Source organism: Coturnix japonica, chromosome 5 (assembly GCF_001577835.2).
Source record: "Coturnix japonica isolate 7356 chromosome 5, Coturnix japonica 2.1, whole genome shotgun sequence".
In the NCBI taxonomy this organism is placed as follows: Eukaryota; Metazoa; Chordata; class Aves; order Galliformes; family Phasianidae; genus Coturnix; species Coturnix japonica.
The window spans coordinates 25,069,928-25,096,476 of NC_029520.1; the positions used below are offsets into that span (position 1 = coordinate 25,069,928).

At 43.2% G+C, this 26,549-nt stretch overlaps 1 protein-coding gene across 2 annotated transcripts in view; it reads right to left on the reverse strand.

The window, feature by feature from the left end:
- The window catches only part of SUSD6 (sushi domain containing 6), a 66,869-nt gene that overhangs the window by 32,939 nt on the left and 7,381 nt on the right, over window positions 1-26,549 (reverse strand). For both annotated transcript variants that reach the window (XM_015864724.1, XM_015864725.2), the window contains exons 3-4: window positions 7,199-7,376; window positions 3,307-3,336 (exon numbers count right to left, since the gene is read on the reverse strand). In XM_015864724.1, the coding sequence (XP_015720210.1) occupies window positions 3,307-3,336; window positions 7,199-7,319 (151 nt within the window). In that variant the 5' untranslated portion in view covers window positions 7,320-7,376. The remainder of the gene's footprint in view (window positions 1-3,306; window positions 3,337-7,198; window positions 7,377-26,549) is intronic.

A 26,549-nucleotide genomic window follows, 5' to 3' on the forward strand; every position in this document is an offset into this window, starting at 1 on the left:
AGGCCCTGCATGGAGAACATCACCCTCAGCAGGAGCAATACTTTGTATTGACAAAGATCCAGCATCTAGCAGCTTTAATAGATTTCATTTGTTTACTCTTAAGGATTGCTCTCCAGTGGGTACAGCACACAACTGTAGGATGTGAGGGAGAAGAGCAAAGTTGCTTTTATCTATAAAACTGATAACAAACCAAGAAAAGCAGAACCTTCTCAGAAAGTTAAAGACATTTCTCCAAACATGGCAGCAACTCCTACTTGGAATACCTCTTTGTCTTTTATTTCACACGTCGCTGCTCTACTGTCTTTCAGTTTCTCTCTCCTCTAGATCACCCAGCTGTAATGTCAGAGCATCCATGGGCAACCAGCCAGCACTCCAACATCCTCTTTATCCTGCTCTGCTCCTGCCTTGAGGAAATTCCTTCCCTGAAGCTCCAGCCCCTGGAGGCTACATATGTTTTGTAATCTCGAGTTCTTAAACTTTGCCAGTCTCATTAGTCAGTGCTGCTGCATATAGAAAAGACTCAGAAGCTCGATGTTGTAAAGGCATATGCATGCATTAAGACATTTACCTAACAATTAAAAAAAATAAACACATGCATACATTTCTACCAGAGTCCTCCCTCTCAAGACCATACTATTCTCAACCGGTCTAATCAGCTTGCATAGCTAAAATTAAAACACTACCTTCTTCCAAGACTTATGCTACTTAATCACCAAGCCACTAATTGGCTTTTTAAACCAGCAGGAACTTTTCACAACTCCACTTGAGGAAACCTTCACCTCCTGCTTTCCTGAACTCCCCTGACCCTCTCCCCCATCTGAGGATCTTCCTCCCCGCTCACCTTCAGCCCACTCTGTCACCTTCCTACAAATCTCAATCTCTTTGTAGTCCTATTCCTATACCCAGAGCCTTTCTCCAAAGAGAAAGCTGTATGAGCAGCAGCAGCAGGTTTTGGCTTTCTAGTTACAACTCTGTGTGCATGTCAGACCTATCATGTTCCTTGTCTGATCTTGGGCTGAGAATTCAAGAAATCCTCCAACAGATGTATACTTCTCTCTAGAGAAAGACAGTATTTTTTGAATTAGACATGATTCTCCTTTTACTGGCTAAGGACAAAAACACATTTCAGAAAGCAGCAGCATGTATTTCTGCTTTTCAAGAGGAGAAAGATCTTCCCCTTTGAATTACACTGACTGGCTAGACAGCAAACACTGAACACACAGGATTTAAAAATGCTACTGTCAGGCCAAGGCAGACAAGCAGTATGTGAGCATTCTCACAGCCTCCTCAGCACAGGAACTCCCAAAGCTCTGCTCCTCCTTCCATCATCATAAGATATATTCTAAACTGGGCCAGAATGCTCATTTTATTCTTCAGCAGTTTAAGCAACAAGCCCCTCTAGTTCTATCTACCTGGCACGTCACATAACTCATCTAAACAGCCCTATACCTAAGGAGGTTGTGGTGAGGTGAGTGTTGGCTTCCTCTCCCAGCAACAGGACAAGAGGGAACGGGTTCAAGTTGTGCCACAGGAGATTCAGGTTGGACATCAGGAAAAGTTTCTTCTCCGAATGGTCAGGTGCTGACACAGGCTGCCCAGGGAGGTGGTTGAGTCACCATCCCTGGAGATGTTCAATAAACATTTAGAAATTGTACTAAGGGATGTGGTTTAGTGGGAGATACTGACGGCAGGTGCATGGCTGGACTGGATAATCTACTTGTTTTTCCCCATGTTTGCCCATGTTAAGTATGCCATAGACATCATAGATTTACATACTGCACACCAGCTATTCCAGCAGTACCTGCAGTAACAGCCCAGGATGAAGATTACTTATTGTTCTGTCATTCCTGCATCAGGGTCAGTAATAGGTGGCAACAAAAACAAGAGGTGGTGACTGCTTGTGCTGCTACAGTTATAAACATAGGGGCCTGGAGAAGCAGTGGCAAGAACAAATTGTACAGATGTAAGGCAGTAAGTCCAACAAGTAGCGAAAAGAATTCAATGTATCTGGAAAAAAAAACAAACTATGCTTTCTCTACCACTGTAAATAGCTTAGAACTCAAAAGGAGCAGAAACAGAGCAAGCAATGTCAAATGGCACAAAGTAATCACAAGCAAACTTCTCTGCCCTGCTGTCAGGCCCTTTCCATGAGACTAGGAACAAACTCAAACTATTCCCAAAAGATAGGCTCAAGTAGAGAAAGAAGGAAGACTGACAGGAGCCAGCTGTATGAGAAGACAGACCACCTGTATCTCTAGTGTAGCAGGCACCAGACATCAGGGGATTCCAACATCTGAACTACAGTTGCAAGTACTTTCTCTTGACGAATGAAGCTTTTATCAGTTTCCACCTTTTTCACTGTAGCCCATGAAGCTGAATTAGATGAACCAGGCAGTTCTTGAGCTATTTCCTAAATCAGCTTGTTTTCCTGCTAGAAACCATGGCCAAGAACTGACGGCACCCTTGCACTAGGCATGTGTTATATCAGACTTGCCAAGAGTAAAATTCAGACAGATCAAAAATTCAGGATTCAGAGGATTCCATCTGCTCTCCTCTTCTGCCTCCATCTGAAGATCAAAATTTGGTAGGTGGTACGATTACTCCCCCACCACCTTCAAATACTTCATTATGAATCCATTCTCACCAGACTTCATTTCTGTCTTCCCTTTTCTTGAAGGAAATGGGAAGACTCAAACTAAGATGATCACATTTTAGACTTCAACAAAGATTTACATAATTTTTCATATATTTAGAACTAATAGAGACAGCCAAGTATGCTTCCCACTTCCTCCTAAAATTACATACCTCTGTAACACATACAGGAAAGGCTTCAGACTTTTTTCTGAGCACAGGAAATGAAAAGCTGAGTATTCAGCACAACATATCCAGAGTTACATTCTGTGATGAAAAATTCACTTTTCTTGAAACAAAAGGGTCTTTCCGCCTCAATTTGCTCCCCCCAGCCTCCCAGTCCTCTCTGGTACCCTTTCCAAACTCTCACAACCAGCTTAACTTTGTGTGTTAACGAATATTCACTCTACATGGTTTTGAGTCATTTAAAATGAAATACTGTAAAGACACACTGAGGTGCCTTCAAGCACAGTGGAACATATGAAGTTATCTCCCTCCTTCAAACCGAGGGCAACCATCTCTCCCAAATATAAGGGATAAAAAAAAAAGCAGAAATGGGGCAAAGATGTATCACAGCACAAAAATGTGAATCTTGGGTTGTATAACCACTTATGTTAACCAGTAAAACACCTCACTCATTTCTCATAGGGCAGCAGGGGATAAGAGTTTACTTACATGCAGGTCCTTTGGATTTGCTGGACCAACCTGAAAGGTAAAAAAGAAAAATTAGGATTATTATTAGGATTGCTTTAATTCATTCTTCAACCATTCAAACTGTTTAAAATTCAACAAGCTGTGTGACTACCTGAGATTCCTGTTAACGCCTTCAAGTCAGCTGCTTGAAAAGCACTGCTTAGAGATCTGCGTAAGAACAGAGTGTTCCTTAACTAGACTGGTTCTGGGCCCACCTGCATCTACCTCCTGGCAGCCTCACCATTGCTCTACAGCTCCTCACCATGCTCTTCTGTACCACTCTGCTTTTATGAAGCTCTCCAAAGGGAACAGAAAAAGGAATCACACTGAAAACTTCCTCCTTCCCTCTCCATGGGCTGACACAACCATTTATTCAAACCTGTACTATAGGACGCATGCAGATTAGAAATAAGGTCCTCTGTTCATGCACAACACCACCCCACATTTCTCTCTAGCTATCCAGTACTACTGCTCTTGTTTACATGACCACTGAATTCATCCCTAGCAGTATTAAACTCCTTCCTCTCGACCACATAATTAGAGACAAAGGAAACCTCTGCTTCATACAGATTTCCAAGGAATAGGAACAAGTCTGAATCTGCTCAGTGGCTGGAGTGTGCTTTAACAAGCTGTTCTATGCAATGCAAACAAACACCAGTGGTATCCAAGAGCTTCTGTGCAGAATAACCTTGGCACTGAAAAGCCCTTAGAGCAGCATGCAGCAGATTGGCTGCATTTGCGTCAGAGACAATACACAGAAATGAAGTCGTTTCAGTTTATTCAAGCTCAGTTTATCATTTTAATAGCAATCTTAAAAATTAAAGGGATAGCTTTATACTATTTCACACGTGACCAGTCAACAAAAATCAGGCTGTTTAAAACTAAGTGGACTTAACATTTGCCAAGTCTGCATTATTAATTTTTAAAGGTTAATATTTAAACTCTCTCCTTTATGCATATTGATATTTGTTTAATTATGCTTATGCTAACACCTTCACTTGCATTTCTCAAGACAGGCGATCCTCTTATCGGTAATGAAAAGCCCACCCTTCTTTTAGACAGAGCTGGCTAAGAATCTCAGAGAAATTACACCACTGAGAACACAGATGATAGGAATATTTTAGAGACTACAAGTTATAAAATTTTATAAGTAATTTACTCTGATCTACTGTGATCCTTTCAGAAACAGTCTGGTCAAACAGGAGGGCTGCTATGAACCTGGTATACACACAAGGCCTTTGAGAGCTTGGGAATAACCTTTAAGAGCCAGAGAGAGGAAGAAGGAAGAAAGAACCGGGACAACAAAGAAAGAACAGAGAAGTGCTACAATTTAACAAAGCAGACCAAGCAGTTGTTATTCCTCCTCTCCAATACTTCCAACATTTCCCAGTCTCTACCTACTAAGCACCCAGGCACTTAGCTAAACCCCAGAAGAACCCTCAAAGAAAACAAAAGAGATGGAACAAGAATTCAGCTGAAGCATTTCAGATCCTTGCTTTCCTCTTCTTGGAAAAGAGCTTTTTCATTCTGCTCTTTTCCCCCCTCCTCCCCCATTATTTCCCTCAATTAATCTTGGAGAACTTGATAAAGGGGTAAAAAGCCACAACAGTGATTGAGCTGAAAAAGTATTTCTGAAGAGCACTGAAGCCTTGCCTAAATGCTCCAGTTCTGGCATAGCTTCATTGTTTGCCCACCACCAAATGCTGCATTTGGTTTGTGTTAAAATACATGCAGTGGTTATTTTTACATTAGTGACTACCTTGCTGTGAGATGGAATCAGCTCCCCCAAACTCTGCAGCAGGCTCAGTGACTAAGCAACTTATCACATTCATCTCACAGCACTCAGGGATATTTGGATAGATTGCTTGAGACAAAGTGCTGATGACTTTTGTTAAAAATCCATGCATAAATAAAACCAATTTATTAGCAGAGGAGAGACCAGAAGCTCATTGACTGGAAAGCAGTCTGTCCTCTGCATTTATCACATGTGAGAGTGAACACATTCCTGCCCAGAACATGAATATGTATCTAAGCCTCCTGAAAGTCAAGCAATAGCATTTCCAAACAGTAAAACGATCACAATACAATATGCATTATATGGTTTTAAATGTATGAATAACAAGCTCCACTTTGTCACTCGGAGCCGAGCCAGCCCATTGTCTCCATGCTTGTCTGTCTTTTTATGAGAACATTCTTCATCTTTTGTAGCAATTGTGAATGTGTCGCATTGGCCCTGTATTCAAGATAAGCATTACCACCAGGAGATTTAATGCAATCTCTTGCTTCGTGTTAACATCGCTTTGTTCTGCCTGCTTTGAATGTTTTTGCTATGTAAACTAATAAAGTGAGGACAGGGGGGTTGGTTGGGGACAAAGAGGAGGAAAAGATGATTTTCCAAGCATCTTGTCAGTGCTCTTTGTCTCTCCATCTGGGTCTCTGCTTCTCGGCTGGCTGACTGATTAACATTACTTGTGGCCAGTGCACTGCTGCAGGTGCAGCTCCCTGGGCCCATGACAGGCTGCCATGCACTTCCATCCCTCCCAGCCCCAGTCTATGGATGGAAGTCCATTCTATCCTCTCCCCCAAGGGTTTCCCCCCTTTGTGCCTTGCCCTCTGCTATGATCCTGGGGTTTCCCTCCACACGCACAAAGGAAATGCTTCATGCCTAGCCACTCTAATCCCATTTAGCTGATGATCTGCCTTGAACAGTTTACCTCAACTGGTTTCAGGTTCCAAATTAAAATGAACAGAAAAAGGGAAATAAGGTAGAATCATTCTAGAATCTTATGACATGCTTAACCAGTGCTTTTTCCATGACACCATGTGACGTGAGATATCTCTAAAATGATACTGAAGATGCTTGCCAACATAGTGGCTGCCTTCCTCATTTGGCAGCTCAATGCAGCACAAGGTATTTGCATACTGATTACAGAGTGACTGAAAAGCACTGCAGTATGTAACTGGAGTGTCAGGAAAGGATTGTGTTCCAGCCTCAGGATGCAGGGAATATCTCGCAGGCCTACATCTGAAACAAGGCCGGGATATTATCAACGACAGATGGAAAAAACGAAGGACAGGCTTTGGAGAAAACAAGGATGAGAGACCTTTGTCCCTTTCACACTCTATTTGTTCTTTCCAGTCAGTCACATTTGTGATTCTTCCACATATCCCTTTTTACCAACAAAGCCAAAGCCAGTCTAGCCATAAAGACACAAAAGTCTGGGATCCCTCATTCCTCTTACACTCATTTCTGACAGAAAGGTCCTCTCATCTCTACTGTTACTTGACTTCTTATGCATCATTCTATTCCACTATTTACATTATTTACCACAGTTGGGCACCAGACATCAAGAATCAAGCATGGGAAATGAGGAAAAATTCAAGATGCAGAAGAGATCCAACAAAGAAGTACACTTTGTGAGTGCTCAGGTGCCAGAAGGTGCCACACAAACAGTGAACAGACTCATCAGCTGTGCAAAGAGCAGAAGTCAGCCTGTGCTTCCAAATTAATTCACACGAGCAGTTGCGACAGGGCATACAAATGCCTACATGAGAATATCACAAACAAAAAATGGTCCATGCTTGCTCTTAAGACAGTCCTGGCATCCCCAGCTGCAATGAAGAGATTAAAATGAAAGCAGAAAAAGAAAGCTGAGGAAATCAAGATGGTAGTGTAAAGGACAAGCACTCTAGCGTGCAAGACTGGTTCAGTCCAGATACTGCCCTTTGCTTAACAAGCTGTGGTGAAATCTTTCCTGCAAGTACTGAAATATGTATGCAAATACATCAACCACCTCCAGTTTCCCCACAAATATATAAGGCCATTTCCAAACTTAGACATCTCTCCCCCTTTGCAAGCAAAGGTTTCACTTACCTTCGGCCTGTGCTTCCAAAATAAAGTTACCAAGGATAACTAGCAGAAGAAACAACCCATGGCTAGTCAAGACAAGAGATGATCCTGTGTTGCTCTTTGGTGCTACCATTCCATGGCACATCTTTTACCCACCAAGGTTTCTTCCAAAAAAGATCTGCTTGATTAGGAGCACCTCAATCTAGGAATAAAAAAAAAAAGAGACAGAAGAAGAGTAAGAATTGAACAAAACATTAACGAGATCCAAAGGGATGTTATTATATTAAAGACCAGAACTTCTCACTTGACCTCTAATAGTTTAAGAGTGAAGACTGCCCAGCTTACAATTAGTTTTAGATCTTCCTTTCAAGACAATCCCAGAGGATACAGTATCTGGAGAATTTGTTCCAGAACAGTTTCAAGGAAACCAGCCTTCCTACACCCACCTCACCTTTCAGAAGACACAGCAGACTGTACCAGACAGCTAGGATAAATCAAATGCTTCCTCAGACACCTGGAGAGGCGCAGCAAGTCTGACAGCCAGCCAGCAGGCAGGCAAACACACGAGCAGGAATGTAAAACAGCCTGAAAACCTCAGGTATAATGTGACAGTACACAGCACAGCAATTAGAATTGCAGGATGTGACACTGCTCATACCTAAGGACTGACAAATTCAGCCATAGCCCATCTGACACTGTCACACTGAAAACACATATCACAGCTGGGACATCGAGAAGCCACAGCTTCTTCAGTTAAACAGATATTTCTTCTGAAGGAAGAATTGGTTTTTTTTGGGGGGGGGAGGGAGCAAAGTATCAAAACTGCTGGAAATAAATCTTAGAGGTGTAGAGGCAGGTGCTGTACCATTTCATAGCCAGCATGATCAGATATGAGACCTGAAGAAGGCAGCATGACCTTGAGATCCTTAAGTACTTCTTAAAAGGATTCTACATGCCAGCACTGACCAGAGAAACATAACTCAAACAACCACAACGTACATTTCAAATTACTTAGGGGAGGTAAAAAAAAAAATAACATTACTGGAAGGAATACATGAATTTGATCATATAAGTTCAGTGATCCTAGAGGGAGAGAGTTTCCCTAGCTGCATGTCACTGCTTTGCTCACATCTAACTCACAAGAAGGTCATCTTTAGCATTTGGATCTTTCATATGAATTAGTCTCTACTAAAGAGGACTTATTTTTCTGTATACATCCCCAGTTTGAAATAGCATTTCAAGATGATATTTAAAACTCAATGTGGTAAGTCTGGAGCTGATGCTACAATAAACTCTGCCTGCCCATCGGTTTCCTGCTTAATTTGGAGAGGGAGGAAGAGAAATGAAGTGACCCCATTCTACACTTGTAGCAAAGTCAATACATTTCTAATACATTCTACTGATGAAGACCTAATGTTTTTTTCACCATGCTCAGCCCTCCTACCAAGCAGAAAGGATTAAGGATGCTGCCACTTACCTGCTAGAATTCCTCCAGCAGCAATTAGACCACAGCATGAAAAACACTGCTCTGAAGAAAGCCAAGCCAGCTAGTTGGTACATCTGCCCCCTCCATGCAAGTCAAATCTCTCACATGGATTCTAAATTCCTACTCAGGTGGAGCATGCCAGCATCTGGCCTGTACTGCAGGCCAACAGTTGGGTGCTTCCTTCTGAATCACATGGAATTACAGCGCACTATTTTCAGTGAAGGGATGTCTTATTACAGCAAGAAAGGTCTGCTCTTTCCATTCCAACTTAATGAAGCCTTATTAGCACGTGAAACTTTGCAAGCCTTGTCAGTTCAAGGGTAACCTTCTCTGCCCTGGGTCAGGGCTTAATGCATGACATCAGCGGGCAGGGGAAGTAGGGAATACAACACAGTTATGACAGAATTCTTTCACAGAGATGCCTGAGGTGTGCTGCTCCGTCTCAGAGGCATTTTAGCACCCAAAGATAATACATGGAAGCTAGCAGTCTAATTCTGGTCTCTCAACAATAAACAATAGATATCTAAATCAAGAACTTATTCTGGGGAAATCAATTACCGCTTATTCTTGATTCACTAACAGACTGCTTTAAAGCACACTGCTTTTACCACTCTACTAAAAAGTCAGGCATGGCTACCCCATCTCCTTTTAGCTCCAAGTTGCTCAAGTCCCATATTGTCGGGAATAGTGCCTGTCAGATGCAGGGCTGCCCCACAAGGAATGCCTGAATTGATGCTGTCATGCCTACAGTAACATCCCACTATGGTGATTTTGCTCAATGCAAGAACTCAGAGACAAAGGTGGCAAAACAATTTTGTTCTAGATAGAATTGATAACCCCCTCTGAATTGTTAAAAGACAATGGGCACAGGTACTGCCTGCAGGAGTCCTCCCTCAGGCTTCAACCAAGTTACAAAACTTGTTCCCAGCTTGACTTTCCCTTGGCAAAATTAGAAGACAAAAGAGATTCCGGCTGGATAAGAAGGTATCCTTTCTGCCCAGAGGGGAGCTGCTGGATTAGGAAGCTATTTAGACATTCAATTCCCTGAAAGCCGATTGTTGTTTTTAGCACGTTTTTATACCTACAGCTCACGGGGAAACAGCTTTCATAACAACTTTCCTGTCCTCCACCCCCAGAAGTTAATTGGCAACACCCAAACAGCTCACTGAGGGTCTGTAGTGCTGCAGGGGTAACCTTTTCAACAGAAGCATCACACATTTATACAGACAAGACTATCTTCAATTACCTGCTTCACACTAGTAAAATATTCCTTGTCTCTTTCCCACTTCCCCATCCCAGTGCAACTGAATCACAGCCCATAGAAACTCTAGTCTGACTGCTGCCAATATAAAAATGAATAAATAAACACACCACAAAGAACTGAAGTTTTCTAGACTGACAACCCTTATCTCAGGGCACAGCTTGGTGTGCTGCAGAGAGAAAACAGAAGCTAACAGAAGGAAAAAAATGAAGTGCCTTCCTGTTCCAGCAGCACCAACACACTGTAGAGCGCACACATTTATCAGCAGAAACATACTCTCAGGGAGAGAACTTAACAATTCATGGGTTTGTGTAAATCAAAGTGGCTCCCTTGGTTATACACAGCAGCAAGGAGCACACTGGCTTCATTACTGGATCCTAGCAGCAAGGCAGAAGCCTATGCTAGCACGAGGATATGGAAGTGGAATGCTTCAAACTCGTTTCACATGCCACAGCCTACTGCTAAAGGGTTATGGGAGGATTAAAGTCCAAGCAGATGTTTTCAAAGATAATATTTAGTAAAGTCAGCAGTTCCCTTAAATATAGCAAGAAGGGGAGAGGAGATTCTTCTTGGTTAACTGCTTCAAGCCACAGAGGTCATTTTGTTTTCATTTTAAATCTGGAGAATATAAACTGTCCTGCATGGCCACAAAGTCAACAGCCCACACCCTCTCTGGGAATGCTCCGAACAAGGAAAGAGCTCCTTGCTTCCTGGTTGCAGCCACCCCTGGCTCCTACAGGTACCGCAGGCTGAGGCATGCACCAGCAGCCCTCCCAGGGACCCTCCACAGCCCTGCTCCCAGCACCAGGATCTGCTGGCCTCACAATAATAGCTTGCTCCTGCATGAACGCCCTGAAGTAGGCACTGCTTTCCCCGATAGCACACACACCGGACTTCCCGCTCCTAAACCACAATGGGCCCTTTCCAAGATGACGCACTTGCTCTTGGCAGCAGCTTCCCTAAGCTAAGCTGTTTGGGGACCTCTGCCATTTCTCCTCTAGAGACCTTTAAAGGCTGCCAATTCAGACCCTTCAATACAAGATCACATCACAAGCACACATACATTTTCTAGGATTATGACTAATTTTGTTTTGTTTCCCCCCCACACCCCATTTCATCACCACAGTGCTCCTAGATTGCCATGGAAAAGTGACCTCTGGGGGAGGTCAAGATGTGAAAAAGCAGCAGTTCAGGTGCACAAAGGACAAGGGATCAGGGGTCAGAGGACAGTCCAAGGCACTGTGGTTGCACGATGTGCCTGGGGCAAGGCTGCATATGTCCTGTGTCACTGCTGCTGGAGAACAGTCTTTAACCTGGATTCTATGCAGTGTGTGTCTTGGGAAGTGTTAAGTATGTCTGGAATGCTACTGGCTTACTTTTAAATACCATGCTGCTAACTTGCCAAAGGAAAATGAGTTATCCTCATGCACATCAGAAATCTTTCCTTTAACCACTTAGTTTCTGCCTCCTGTCTTACAGAACAACATTCAGAAATTGCTTGCCACGCACAGCAAAGATTGTGCCACAAGAGGAGGACTGTTTTGTCTCACGGCCATACTGCAAGCAAAACTTAACATATTCACTGCTTCAGAGGGTTTAACATTCACCTTCAACTGCTGTTCATGTTTCTACTACCTTTTATCCTTAATTTGCACACCTTCAGTGAACAGTCAAACTTCAAAAACAAACCATAAAACCCCAAAATCCTCATCCTCTTAACTGGCTGATGAGGAAAAATTACAGGAAAAAAAGTAATCAAAAATTAAGTCCAAAGGACCAGCACATAACCTCCTGCAAAAGGTCTGGGTTGGAAGGGGCTTTAAAGCCCACCTCTAGTTCCAAAGCTACGCTGTGCATGTGGAAGAAAGTTGCTGTAGAAGAGGGCTTAAATCAGCAAAGTGAGGGGCCCTGATCCTCCAAAGAAAACAAAGCAAAGTGTATTTTCACTGCACACTCTAGAAGCCCCTCGCTACTTCATTCTCAGCTGTAGTTCACAGATTTGCAACTCCTACAGCCTAACCTGCTATTTCATTGCTTATGCATGCTATATGAAAGATTTAAGAACCAGCCAGCCACATTATCCAGATCTTCTAAGTAAATCTGTGCACTGCAGCAGTAAATTTCATCTTGGCAAGCAGGCATCAGAGCAGGCCTCTGAAAAATGTACTTTATGTCAGGAGCTAATGCATCTCTCATCTGACTGCAGGGGACAGAGCAGCAGCAAGGTGCTCTGATCTGTCAACATGCAGTAACTGAAACACCAGAGCTGCTGAGCCACGAGATGTTTTCTACTTAATTGACTTGCTTTCCCATCCTGTGACAGTAAAGCAAGGCTTATTCTGGGATCTGGTCACAGTTAAAAACCTGATCATCCTTCCAAAAGAAGGAAGGATACTTACAGGCAGCCCGATTGCTATTAACTTCCAGCCACCAGTAGGAGGAAAAGAAGAGTCATGAAGGGACATGAGAGATAGACAAGTTAATATACACAGCACCTCCAATGCACTGCAGATTTCTGTGCTATTACAAACAGGCTTATAGTGATGAAGTCATGGCACCAATGAATCACGAGAAACTGGTTAAGGAAACACTGTATCCACTTTACTGATCATTTTTTTTGCAAGCACACCAACATTAATATTACCTATAGGATCAAGTAGACACAAGGGAAAGCAGAAAATATATCCCATGCAATCTTCCCCATCCATTTTTGTTTTTCCTTTATAGATATGCCTTTATTTGGACCAGCATTCCCTTTGGAAACTATTGTTTCAGCATTTTTCCCCTGCCGCACTGCATCACAGAGGCAAGGTCTCATACTTTCAGCTTTAATCAGTACAACAGCACATTTACAGAGAACCATATGCACAAAATGTTCCAGAAAGCTTTCCAAAAATAATAAGTCCTAAAAAAGAAACCTCACAGTAAACTGAAATGGCTTCAGGGAAGGAGAATAAAGAAAAGCCATGCAATGGCAGAACCTCTTGAAAGCACACACAAGCCTGAAACAATACGTCTAATAAGAACAGGATTCTCAAAGAGGCACAGAATTGGTTGGGTCGCTTTTATGTCCAAGAGGATTTTCCCATTTATGCAGCTGCATTAATCTGTTTCAGGGAATACATCACACAGCACATGTACAGTAAAGGCTTATTTCATAAACCCTCACCACTAGAGTATGCTTTTCCCCCATCCTTAACTCTTGTTGTGCTTCTATTTCCACCGATGTGGCTAAAAGCATCAGTCTGCTACACACACAGCTGCAATACTGCCAGGCACAGTCATTTCAAGAGGACATTCAGTTGGGAATTCCTTTTTCCTAAGCCTTCTATATAACTTCAGTGAATCAATCTGACATTTACATAATTATACTACAAGATGAATTTTTAACGTTTGCCTTTTCCATTTCTTCCTAAAAGCAGAGCTGTGAGACACCACCCTCAAGAAATTCAGAAATTACCACCCAGACGTGAGAACACGCACTCATCACTCCCAAAGGATGGCAATACTTGTTGTGTGATGCTTATTAGTTGTGTCAAAGCTTATACAGAAAGTTCTCCACAACAGACATGTTCCAATACCAGACCCTTCCAGGTGTCAACATCTAGACATCTGTCAGTGCAAAGATAGAGATTAAGATAAACACACACACACACGGTACTCTCTGTCCCTTTATTACTTGGAAAATTGAATCTTCTAACAATCTACTATTATTGATCACCTTCAGAAAGAAGTACACTTCCTAATTTTGTTAAGAGTCATGAGTTAGGGTAGTATGGTTAGGCTGTAGTTGAACTTGATGATCTTTAAGGTCATTTCCAACCTGAGCAATTCTCCCATTCTGGTTCTACAGTTAAACATGTTTTTGAGATCATAACACAGATGTGCTTCAGTAAGTCTCTTAGCAGGTGGGAAGAAAAAGCAGGCCTTCAGTCGTTCTCAGCACCACAGCTCAGGGTAGAAAATATTAGCTCATTATGCCCCTTTACTTTTCTTCTTCGCAAAGCATTAAATATTTTCTATTTAAGATGCACCACACTATGCCACAGACCCTCCCTGTGACAGAGGTCCATAACAGTGGTATTAGAAACATTTCATTCTGCAGAACCCAGTCGTGTTTTTTTTGACAACATGTAATTTGAGAAGCAAAACTTGATTTTGCATAGTCACCCAAAGCCCCCATAGCTCAAACCATAGGAGGAATGGGGCAGCGCTCGCAGGTCATGCAGCCCCACAGGCTCCCAGCTGAGCACCCTTCACCAACCAGAGCCAATCTGAGTGCCCCACTTGCAGCCGTCAGGCTCCAGGCAAGGCACCATCAATTAGTATCTCGGAAATTAATACTCAGGGGCCACAAGAACAGGCATGGGAAATAGGAGTCCTAACAGCTTCCTTTGTTTTAAGTCATGTACTCACAAAGAGCACATGCATCACTAAGCAGAAAGAACCCCACAGCTGTTTCTCTCTAACTGGTCTCCCCCAACAGGCAACACTTAATTTGATTTTCTAACAAGGGATCCATTTTCATTATGTTCCGATTTGAGTAGCACGAGCTAGGCACATCAAACCAGAGCAGCACTAAGAACTGCCGCTAACTGCTTTTTACAGGCAGCAGACACGCACAGAGCAGAGGCCAAGCTTTTGGAATTAAATATCCAGCACAGGTCACTTTGTAGCAGCATAGCAAACTGGTGTCCTATGACCTGCAGGCACAATTCTAAGGTTGAGCAGTTACCATTTGCACCATTAAGCTGGAGAGAAGGAATAAGCCAGAAAGGAGTAAGAACCCCCAGGACAAAACCTGCCATACACAAATCCTGTAAACTGCATTTCAATGGAAGGCCAGTCTGATGCTCAGACTTCTCCCTTCTGCATAGCAGCAGCAGTTCCCTGTCCTTTACTCCCCAGTCCTCTCACCTGCCCCTTGTATAACAGCACTACCTCTGCCTCCAGCACCTAAGCACAGAAATCATTTATGGCTACTTCAACTACAGGGTGACCCTTCCACCAGGTCAGCTTCAGAGCTGCACCCCATGCTGCCAATCCCCCCCTCCTCATATAACCAGCCACTCCCCCCACAACACCAATCCAAATCTTCCTGGACCTGCTGAGGAAACCAGGTCCTTGTACCTGCACAGCACTGTGACTGGTAGCAGAAGCTGGGGAAAAGCACAGAGATCCCACCTCAGCTTTGCATGGAGCTGCTCTGACTCAAGTGAGCAGCTTGTACTGGCTGCTGGGCCAAGCAATTGCTCAAGCTTCCTGTTCCTAAATCCAGCTCTGTCTTCAATGCACATTAGGATGTAGCAGAGATGATTTACCCATGTGTTAAGATGCTCTCAGTCAAAATCCTGCTCCTAAAGCAGGGCTCTAAGCAACCTTTCCATGCAGATTGAAAAACAGAGACATGTGTGAGGGTGCTTTGCTATAGCCAAAGGCAACAGGGGCTTGTCCAGCTACAGGAAGTCAAATGAAATCAAAGTTGGGAGAAGGGGGAAAAGCAGAATGGCAGAAGTCAGTACTGGCTTTGGCAGTCCATCCTACTCTTTTGTGTAACAATGTGAAAAGCCAGGAAGTGCCACACACACACAGAGGAACCCCACTTGTGCCAGCCCTGGACCAGAAGGCAAGACATCCAAAACCTGGAGAACAAGGTTATTGAGCTCTCTGCCTTGCATCTCTGCCTTTTTGTTGTTGCTGTGTTTTGTTTTTGTTTTTTAGGCATTTTGCAAGTAACTCTGAAGCTCCAGCCACAGCCAAAAATCCTCAAGCAATTTCCTGTCTCTGGAAGAAAGGCTCCATGCACTATGTACAACCAGGCTGCCAAACTTAGCAGAGGTCTCAGAAAGCTGACAAGGACACTGGAATAGGGGATATGCTTGTTACTACTTTAATGTCATCAACTGCCCACCAAGGGGAAATGACATTTCAGCCACCTTTGGCTGAAATGACATCTGCTGTCCTATTCTTTTTAGCCCATGCTTTGTAATCTTCTTCTTGACACATTACAGCTAATTGTTTTATCTCACTGTACAAGTATGCGTAATGAGAGAAATGCAAATGCAAAGACTGAAGCACACATTTGCTTCAGACAGGTGAGCAGTCAGGAGAACAATACCTTCAGGAACTCATCCTGCCTGGTTAGTATTTGCAAGGCAATGGAAGGCACAAAACTGAGACTAGGAATCAGAGCACACCATGCTAGTTGCTGGAAAAACACTGAAAAAAATACCCAAACCAACCACCCAACTCCGGTACAAAGACATCAGAAGCTCCCTTTGCAGAAAGAAGCCACCTCCTGAATTCCAGTCATGACTGGCTCCCTGTGGTCTTACTCTCACAACAGCTTCTTATGATTTAACCCCTAAAGTAAGCCAGAGCTATTTGGTCTGCTGCTAACACCCAGTAAGATCTGCACCACGCCTGTTCTTAATGCTCTCTTTGTTCATTACAGTGGATTCAGAGGATTGAAAAGGAAATTAAAAGGTCACTCAGATACTTGAGCTATTTCTGTCTCAGAACATGCCAATAATTTGGCTCAGAAGCAAGAACCAGAAAGCAAGTCTGCTTGGAAACAGACTTCTTTCCCTCATATTTGCACCAGTAAATATTTAACTCCCTTTTTATTTCCATAGCTATGGACACTGACATTAGCTCGATCTTTGTTGATTTACAAAGCCAGATTTATTCATAAGGTAAAGAGTAGGACTGCATATTCATTACTTCATTGCCATTGGCCCTTCCTCTTCAGTTCACAGCTCTTTCCCTACATCTTCAAGCCTTAACACAGCCTTACCTCTGCTTTACCCTTATTTTTTGTTCCTTCAGATTACTACCACATCCCTTTACCCTCCCTGCACACACTCCAATTCATATCAGACACACCTGAGTGAACCTTCCATCTCCCTCCAGTTCCCTGTGCTACTTCCTCAGTAGAACTCATTAACAAGGTCTCCAGGACTGCTCATGGCTGAAAAACTCACCCCTGGGCATACAGGAATGAGTTTGCAAGGTTTTGAGGGCAGTTAATTTGTGGATTTTCAAAGGCGCAGCATTAGCAATGTGGAGATGGCAAGGGCTGATTCGTGCTCTCCCTTCTCAGTGCTGGGCACAGAGGTGTTGCACCTCACTGATGTAGGTTGCTGTCCTCCATGCAAGGGGTCATTGCCACCCTACAGCTTCCTGCCTGACATTTTCCTAAATAACTGCAGCTGGGAACATAGGGATCTCCTGCTCCAGGGATAAAGAAGCAGACTGGCTCCTCTCCAATGCCAGATGTACTTTCAGACTGCCTGCTGCTTCTCCTGTTGCCTTTTTCTTTATTTCTTTTTTAAATTGTTCCCCAGTTTAGCCACGTCTCTTTCAGAGGGAGACCCTATGAACAATCCTACACTTCTTGCCTGGGATCAGGAGATGCTGCTGAACATGTCTTTCAGGGCTTGACAATAAGTCAAAGCATGGCTGCAGTATGGACAACAGGCTGCTGCAATGGCTGTGGTGAGCCAGATACACAGAATAGCTGGACAGAGGACCAAAGTTCACTACTGAACTGCTCTGCTCTTAGCCCAGCATCCCCAGATGCACCTCTTCTCCCTCCAACAAATAGTTCTTTAGGTTTCAGACTCTTACACAAACGGATATTCAATATAGTCTGGCCCATGGGCTGGCTCTGCACGACCTATTTGGAGCTGTCTGCAAGCCAGGGTGTTTTCCAACAGAAGCTGCTTGCAGGAATACCTTGTCTCAAGAACACAGCACCCAAGGGCTTGCAGTTGCTAAGAAGCACAGCACAAACACACCGGTAGGAGCCCCCATCACAAGTGACTTACAGCCCCAGCAGCAGACAGCTGGTCCCAAAGCAGTCAGTCTTCCAGAGATGCTACCTCTGGGGTGGAGAAAGGTGCCTCTTTCCAGAGAGGCCTCCCCAGGAATACAAAGAATGTCATTTCTGAGGAGCTGAGTCACTCTCACCAGCAAGGACCAAAGTTTCTATTGGTGCTGTGTCAAGCACTTTAAACAAACAAAAGCCCCATGCAAACAAAGAGAAGAGCACAACTCTTCCTAGTGCAATCTTCCAATCCCTATGTGCCAGACTGAGTGATGCTGCAGTCCACTGGTGCTCATAGCTACTTGTTATGTTGCAGTCCACCCCCACACACACTCCTCTCTCCCTTACTGAACTGCAACAGTACTCAGGTAAACAAGAGGAAAAACAATTACACTGGTAGGGAAAATATAAAAAAAGGTAGCCAATTGCATCCAGAAATAGCCCATTCTCTTGCTAAAGCAACGCTGGTATTAAGTTATGCAGATTTGCAAAGAAGCTGCACTGACAAGTAAAGCCAAACTAAAACAAGCCACCTTGAGGAAGGCGGGGTGAACCATTGATTCATATTGAAGAACAAAGTTCAGAGGCCATAAGTAACAGCACAGCAGGAGAAACTATTCAGCTGAGTACACTGACCCAGAACGCAGGGTTCAGTTACCATCTATGCTCATGTACACTTCAGTAACACCGCCCAAGCCACGTTTTATGTAGGTCCATCTGTGCCCTTCATTTTTAAACACACATTTAAAAATTCAGAGTAATTACCTGATACACTGGATCTGTGCTCTTACAGCAGAAAGAGTAGAAAGAAAACAAAGAGAATTTGTGTAACAAAAGAAAACAGAGCAAGAGAGGAACATCTGCTGCTTTTACCAGGAGCACCATATGGTCTGTATCTGAGGTACAGAGAATGAGTTCATTCATATTTAAAAGCAAAAGTAATAGGTCACTCCTCCCAGGACACAAGGGGAAGTAGCCATCCCCCTTCCACCGTCCCAGCCCTATCATCCCCAGAACAGATTTGGCATTCTGAACAACTGGTGCTACTGGTATTCCTGCCCAGCCAATCAAGCTCAGAGCACTTCATTACAAGATGCCAGAATGAGGAGATGAGAATGTCCCTTTGGAAGTTTTGTTTAGCCATAACACAGGCCTGCTTTATCCAGCCAGAGCTGCAGTGGAACGTCTAGTTTTAAAAGAGCGGTGCTGTCATCTACTAATGGAGCTATAATGTTTGGCAGTAGTACAGTGCTGACTACCCTTACATCTCAGCTGCTATCTTGGAGCCAGTGTCAGTTCCTAAAGGCTCTGCCTGAAACAGAAACCAATAAAGGTCGTTTAGGTCTGAACATCCAAGAAACATTTTCTGCAACACATTATCAGGATGTTAGAAAACAATGCTGCTACAACACAGACACATCAGCTGAGAAGGTCCCTGAAGAAGCAGTGCCCTCCCTCAGCAAAGTTACAATACAGGATATGCAGGTCAAGCAGGACAATCTTAATACAGTTTCGTTGTCTCTTTAAAAAACAGATTGGTAAATTTTGTGTTTGTTATGCTTTGTTTTTCTTTCGAGTACTTGGTGGTGGCTATCATGTGGCTGTGAATAACTTCTGCAGGCAGATAAGAATGGCTGTACTGGTAAAGTCCCTTAACAGCACACAAGCTAATTCAGCTACTGGAAGAATTCCTTGTCCCAATAAGGCCTTGCAATATTTGTTGCTTCTTTATTCTTTCTAAACCTGAATCCTCACTTACTCTCTGAAATTCAAGTCGTCGCTTTGTCAATTGAGTTTTCACTGCTAGAGACGGACAGCAAAAAAGGATTAGAAGGATTTTGCAGCAGTGCTGAGCAGCCTAAGCCACAGAGAACAGCACATAAAAGCCGGCTCTGAAAACTGAATGCCAGAAGTAAATAAAATGGAAAATGACAGGCCAGATTAACAAGTGCCAGCATTAGCTCCCAGACTCATCCAGGTCACAACACATCCCAGTGCCCCTTCTCCATCCCTTTAAAACACTCCAGTGTGAATCCTGTGCCGCCCTGAGCAGCACATACCACTGTGTGTTAGGCTCATGGAAGAGAACTTGGGCAAGAAACCCAGCCACAAGCACTCCAACAAAAAGCAACTCACAAGTGCCTATATCAGAGCCAAGTATTTGCTTAGATGGCCCCATGTTCTTTGTGCAGAGCTCTCTTGGTGCAGACTCAAGTCTCCTGCCAAGGCAGCAATGCTGTTTCAGCTCCCCTACAAGCAATAAGGGGGAAGCAATGCAGCAGAGTGGAGACACAGAAACTGTCTGAATAACAGCCTCACTGCCAGAAAATGCATGAGGGAAAAGGAATCTAACACCTGAATTTTAGCTTCTGCCAAGTCAAATATTTACTTAGGGGTTGGTACCAGCCTCATCTTAGGACCAGAAACTACAATCTTATGCTTAAAAGAACCCAGCTTTTGTATCATAGTTGTTTCCTCCAATTATTTGCCTCCCCACACATTATTTCATTTGCTGGTGATCCTGTTAGAAAAGGGTACACACTGCATCAGAGAGCAATGGAAGCAGTGTGCTCCCGTGATGCAGCAGCCTCCTAGGGAACCTGAAAACAGAATGTAGGCTTCTGACTTTAAGGCCTTCTGCAACGCAAGAGGTCTGTGTTAAATTATCCCCATGTAAGATTTTCCATGCCATCAGAAGCCACCCACAATTGATTTTGAGCAAGATCCATAATCTAGGTTTCCTCCACGTCAAAAGGAACACCTACTGCCAGCAAAGCCATCACAGAATTAAATGCATTTCCAGACTTGGGGGTGGGGTGGGTAGGAGGGGTGCAGAAATCAATAGCCTTAGAAATTACAATGGCTGTTGCACAGCTTTAAGCAAGTCAAAAGCCACTGGGAGAGATTAAATATAGACTTCTATAACAAACACTTCTACAGTCTCTTTCTTGCCTAGTATCATTAACTCTGCTTGTGGCTAACTGTGATCAAAACCACAGCAACCCTTGCTACTCTTTTCAGAAAAGGAGGATTTTATGGAGAAGAACAAAATTCAGGGCTTTGGGATTTATTCATTTTTTGTTTGTTTGTTCATTTTTTACTATGCGGAACTTGGGGTGTCCTACGCATTTTAGTATTACCTAAATCTGTAGCTGCACACAATGTTCCCATCGCACTCTGGAGCACAAAGAAGCAAAAACCTGAGAACAAAGAAAGGTCAGAGCACACAAGCAGCTGTGTGAGTGACACCAATGCACACACATAGGAGTGCAGGAGAGGCAGTGGCCAAAATGACTGCATATGGCACCTGCCCTCTGCAAAGGATAAAGGAGGCTGAGAGGAAGAGGCTAGTACTTTATAGGGCAGAAGTCAGCTTCCACACGTTCCCTTCTGAAGTCTGCTCTCAGCCCTACAGTTTCATTATTAAATTTCATTAACAAGCGAGGAGAGGCACTATCACTTCTTGCTTAAAAGCAGTTAAGTTTTGCTTCAGAAAATCTCACTTCTGCCCTTGTATTTGTCATATATACAATAATAACTTGGAAATTAAAAGGAGCTTTAGGCTTTAGAGATGCCCCCAAGCTGCTCTACCACTGTCTGAACTCATCTGATTCCTGATTGCTTTGTTTCTTATCACCTCATGTAGTCTAGAGATGAAGAAGGATAGCCATAGCCTACAGCCCTGTGAGAAGCAGATCTATTCTGCAAGGTATCTGAAGGACTGTGTCTACGAAAGCAGGCATGCCACGATCTACTTAAAGGAGAAAGAAGCATTTGTGCTCCAAACTTTTGTAATCTTACATGAATAAATGCAAAGTAATTTTTCAGATGTTGGTAGGATTTCTCAGGTAGGATTTCCTACCTTTCAGTAGTCACTGCCCTCTAGGCATTCAGAAATCCCAGAATAACAGCAGTTTGGTTTGTTTTCTGAACACCAGTGGTTTGAGTTCTCCAGCCCAATGAAGTCTGGAGAGGAAGCCATTCCACCCATAGTAAAAGCAGGTGAGATCTAGCTCAGGGCTGCTATGGGAAGAGATGTTCAAATTCACCATTTCCAAGAGATTCATGCAAATCTTGCTCTGTTGCATAGCTGTCACTGCATGTTTTTCATCCTAGATAAATACAGTAGCTTATTTAAGGCCTACTACCACAAAGTAGCTTAGTTTTCCTTTCCAGGCCAGATAGCAGCCCTGTATTCTTGAGTGGCTCCGTCCCATCCTCCCACAGCCACCCACAAGTACAGGGGCTACAGCCTCCCCACGCATCACCTGGTGTGTCAGAGGTAGCTGGCACAGCCTACACAGACAGCTGGAAACTTGGCAACCTTGCAGCCAAACAGTGGAAAAAACACAATATAATGTAATCACACACCACAGTACAAGGCATGCAGCTGCCACACATTACACCCTATTACACTGGAAATAGCCATTAATTTTAGAAGTAAATCCACGTGCAATTTTTATGCAATTAACTTTCAGCTTCTGTAATTTAGCTCTAATTCCAGAAGACTTCAGAAGCTCATCCTGCATTACAGAGGGTTACCTATGAAAAAAGAAATAAAAACAGCCAAGTAATCCAAGTGTAAGGCTCACCGCAGCAATGCCTTCTCCACAGAAATAGCAGGAAAAATATGCACATAACCTTTTAAAACCTCAAAAGCCCAGACAGTAGCAGCCAGCTGAATATCACCTAAAACACGAAATCGAACAATGAAACCTTTGCAGTCTTCTTCTGAGCCTCCTGTTCCTCTCTGGCCAATAGCAGTGAGGTTAAGATATTTCTCCTGGGGGAAGGCCTCGTGAGGGACACTCATCTAAAACACACAACCATCATAGAAGACATCCAGATTCTCACCTCACAATCAGATCTCCAGAATCTGAGTGCTTGCTCTGCACAGGAAGTCAGGCCTGCAGTACCTCCAGAAGCCCAACCTTTACTCCTGGTTTCCACGGCTGAAGCAATTCCTTCTCTCCAGGCAGCTAAGCAACATCATCTCAGCTGACAGTTACCCCCTGGGCATCAGGAGAATGTTAGAGTTTTGTCATCCCAAAGGCACTCAAGACCATCATCTTCCCAAAAGCAGTTTCACATAGAAGAAACAGGCTAGTTTTTAATGAATTCCATTTTTCTGCGTCATTCTTTTCCTCCCACCTTCCTTCAGCACAGGTTATTGACCTTCAACTGTGATTTGTGGTCCCACCTGAGAGTGGTACCTATCACACTGCAGATTACATTTCAGTGACAGACAGACACATAGCTCTGGAAGCTGATCTACTGTGCAAAAATTCACAAGATCAATACGAGCTCATCCAGCATGCTGCTCCATTTCCTGAGGATGCCACAGTCTTTGCTAGGCAGGAAGCATACAGTGAAGCTCAGGCAACAACTACACAACATTTGTGGCACGGTATAAAGCTTCCATTAGTGCTTCCTATACTAAGCACCTTTCCTAGCCTCCCTTCATTTTGTTTTTCACTTGGATGCAAATAAAGACAGCTCTGAAGGCAGCGACAGCATCTGTTTTCATAGGCACTGTATCTAAAGTACTCTGCATCCAATCCCTGGGCTGCAGGCACAGCATCACGTGCTGCTGAGCACACTTACCATGTACTCTATTTGCAATATTCTTACTTCCCTTCCCTGCAAAGAGGAGAGCATTTCCACAGTAGTCTTTCAAACATCGCATACAGATAGCATAAGAACAATCACCCTCACAGTGTAAACCTGAAACAGAGTACTGAGTTTGTGTGTTCAAGCTAACTCAGTATAACTGAGTTAAGCCAGGTTCAAAAAGCCTGCTTGAAATATCTTACCAGTTGTTCTTCAGCCTCACCCTTCTCCAAAACACAAATACAAAACAAAAAGAAAAAAACCATTGCCTCAACTTGAAAAACAGGCTGCCTTCTACACTTACAGCAAATTCTACCATCATCACATGGAACAATTGTGGCTTTGTACCCAAAGAGGACATAGAGAAGAACTCAAAGATGAGAAAGACTAAGGTAACTATGAGTCCTAGAGGGAAAAAAAAAAAATCCATATAATTTTAAATTTAATATTGTTCTTTAGAGAACAACAACAAAAAAAGCTGCACTAAGCTACAAAATCCACCACCTTTGGGCACTTAACAAAATGAGCACATGGCATGAAGTTTTAAAAGTGAAGAAAGTAACATTTCAGACTCCTTTGAGGAGCTAGAGAGCTATAGCTGTGTAGAATTCAGGATATGCACGTATCCTTTTAAGGCACCATGCTGTATTGCCTAAACTGAGTAATGCAGCTGCTCAAAGTATTACTCCACTGAGGAATTCTGTATCCATTTTCTGTAAGTACTGGAGTCTGCTTATTATGCCAGACATTATCAAACAAAAACATACACACAAAAGAGCAGGAATTGGTTATGCTGCAATCAAATACACAATGTAGGAGGACTACACAATACCAGCTTATCAAGTACCTCACAGAAAGTGAATCTTCACTTCGGTAAGGCTTGACTGGAATCACATTTGGAGAGGCTGTGGTACATGCAGAATTTCATAAAAGAAACATTTCTGATTCAAGCCCTCCTATTCAGTCAGCACCTAGAAATGCACTAGCACACTGCTGGAAATGGTACAGAGGACAGGGCACAGGTGCACATAACAAACAAGGCAATGGAGACTTACAAGAGGCAGCCTAGAACATCTTTGCACCCAGGCTGACAGAGTTCAGAAGAATGCAAGTGCTAACTGTTCAACATTAGCAAAAACTTCCATTTCTTACAACTTCATTGTTCAGATTCTTTCAGAAGTCTTATGTGTATACACATTTCCTTTCTCATCTTCCTGCTCTACTGAAGATTTTATGCAGGGTAGCCTGGCTTTATCTCAAAAAATAAAGTTTTTCTGAAGAATCCGGGGATTCCTTGTGAATCATTTAAACAAGACAGGAGGCATTAACAGATTTCAGGTGACATACCTTTGAAACAGGAGATTTACTACAAGTTTCCACAGCCAGCTGCTTCTGAGATGAGTATTTCACACTGATGAGCTCCTCACATATTTTCACTGCCATAAAACTGCCACTCTGCCAACAAAGAGGTGAGTTCTTGTCCCAGAAAGCTCTCTATGTAAGTTACATATCAATAGGTATGATGCTTTAACAAACCATTGTCTTTTCTTGAGACTCTTAAGACAGATTTGCTGAACTAGAAACATGACCTTTCCATTGAAAAGGCAGAAAAGGGAAGACTTGGACAAGTGAAGTGAATGGCAGACTGCCTATATTGGTAATTACTTTGAACATACACAGCAAGGACATTGCTAACGCCCATTCCACCAGGCTCACCTCCACTCACCTCTCCTTTGACCCAAGCCCTCCCCAAATCCTAAATTCTAACATGGAACTGGCTGTTAGAACAGCTGAGCTGAGGGGCAGCAGCCACAGGAAACAGGCTAGGGAAGGCCACAGCTTTACGTGCAGCAAGCTGTTTATCACACACAACGTCAGAGCGCCTTCTGCAATGTGTTAGTTAATGATTAAGCTGCGCTAATTAAACTCTAGCTTCCCAGCAAGGGATAAATACAGAAGGAAAACTAAAACCAAAACTCTGCTGCATAGAACATTGAGAAGCATGGGAGATGGTAGGAAAATACAATTGTCATGTGGTGTAAGTGAAACAATGTTACTGTGCCCAGGATACAGTGGCTAGCCTGACTTCCTACCTCTCTACAGGAGAGCAACCTGGAGAGTCAGGAGGGTTAGACAGCCTTCAAATCACCATAAATTAAAAAGTATGCTGATGGGGAAAAAATAAATAAATTCATTTTATTCTGCCCTTCTCCTTTTATTTTATTTCTTAATACCAACAATGACATATGTTCCTGGATTCTCATGCTAGAGAATACTGATCGAAAGGGAAAAGCTAACTAAGAAGAGAGAAACAAAGAACAACACTTGGAAACAAACAAAGGAGAAACCCAGGTAGATATGGAAGGATGAATGTGAGCACCAGCCCACACCAGAGTATACACTGCTATTACATGCGCTTTGGCATTAGGCTGCCTGTGGTCCAAACTGCTACAGCAGACACGGGGAACAGACATAAAAAAGCAGTCTAGAGAGCATTCAAGGCCTTATGGGAAACTGAGCAGGATGCGTTCAGAAACACTTCTGCAATCCTCCTTCTGTTCTCACTTCTCAGGATAAAAATAACGGAAGAGGAATTCTGTTTTCTGTACTGCAGCTTCTTCAGTCAAGATCTCTCTCCCTGTCCCACTCACACGCCCCTACACCCACACCATTTTAGGATAATTGTTTCATACCACAGGAGATAAACAGAATGCTGAAAAGTGATGAAACATGAAAAACCCTAAGTACAGGACACTCATTTGCAGGCAATGCCATGCATAAGCTAACTGAGAATATTAAAAAAATAAATAAGTAAAAGCCAATCACACGTATGCCTTTCTATTTTCAGGTCATAAAATCACTCACCACACTGAAAATAGGCATTTCCTGGGACTGAACAACTGATATGTAAATAGCACCAAGCAAAGGCAGTAATGCCTTGCCATTATTTTGCCCATATAAAACACCTTGCACTTCTGTTATCAGTGACATATCTTCTGAAGATGGCCAAACAAATAAACCTTGGAAGAATTCCTGTTTGGTGCTTCCTGCAGCAAATGCTTCTATGCAGGCTCACTTCACAGAGCCACACAGGTTCTTCACCTTCATACAGGCTCTAGCAAAAGTTAAGTCTGGGCTTTGGACTCCTGCACCAAACAAATTACATTAGTCTCCTCTAAGATGCACCTGA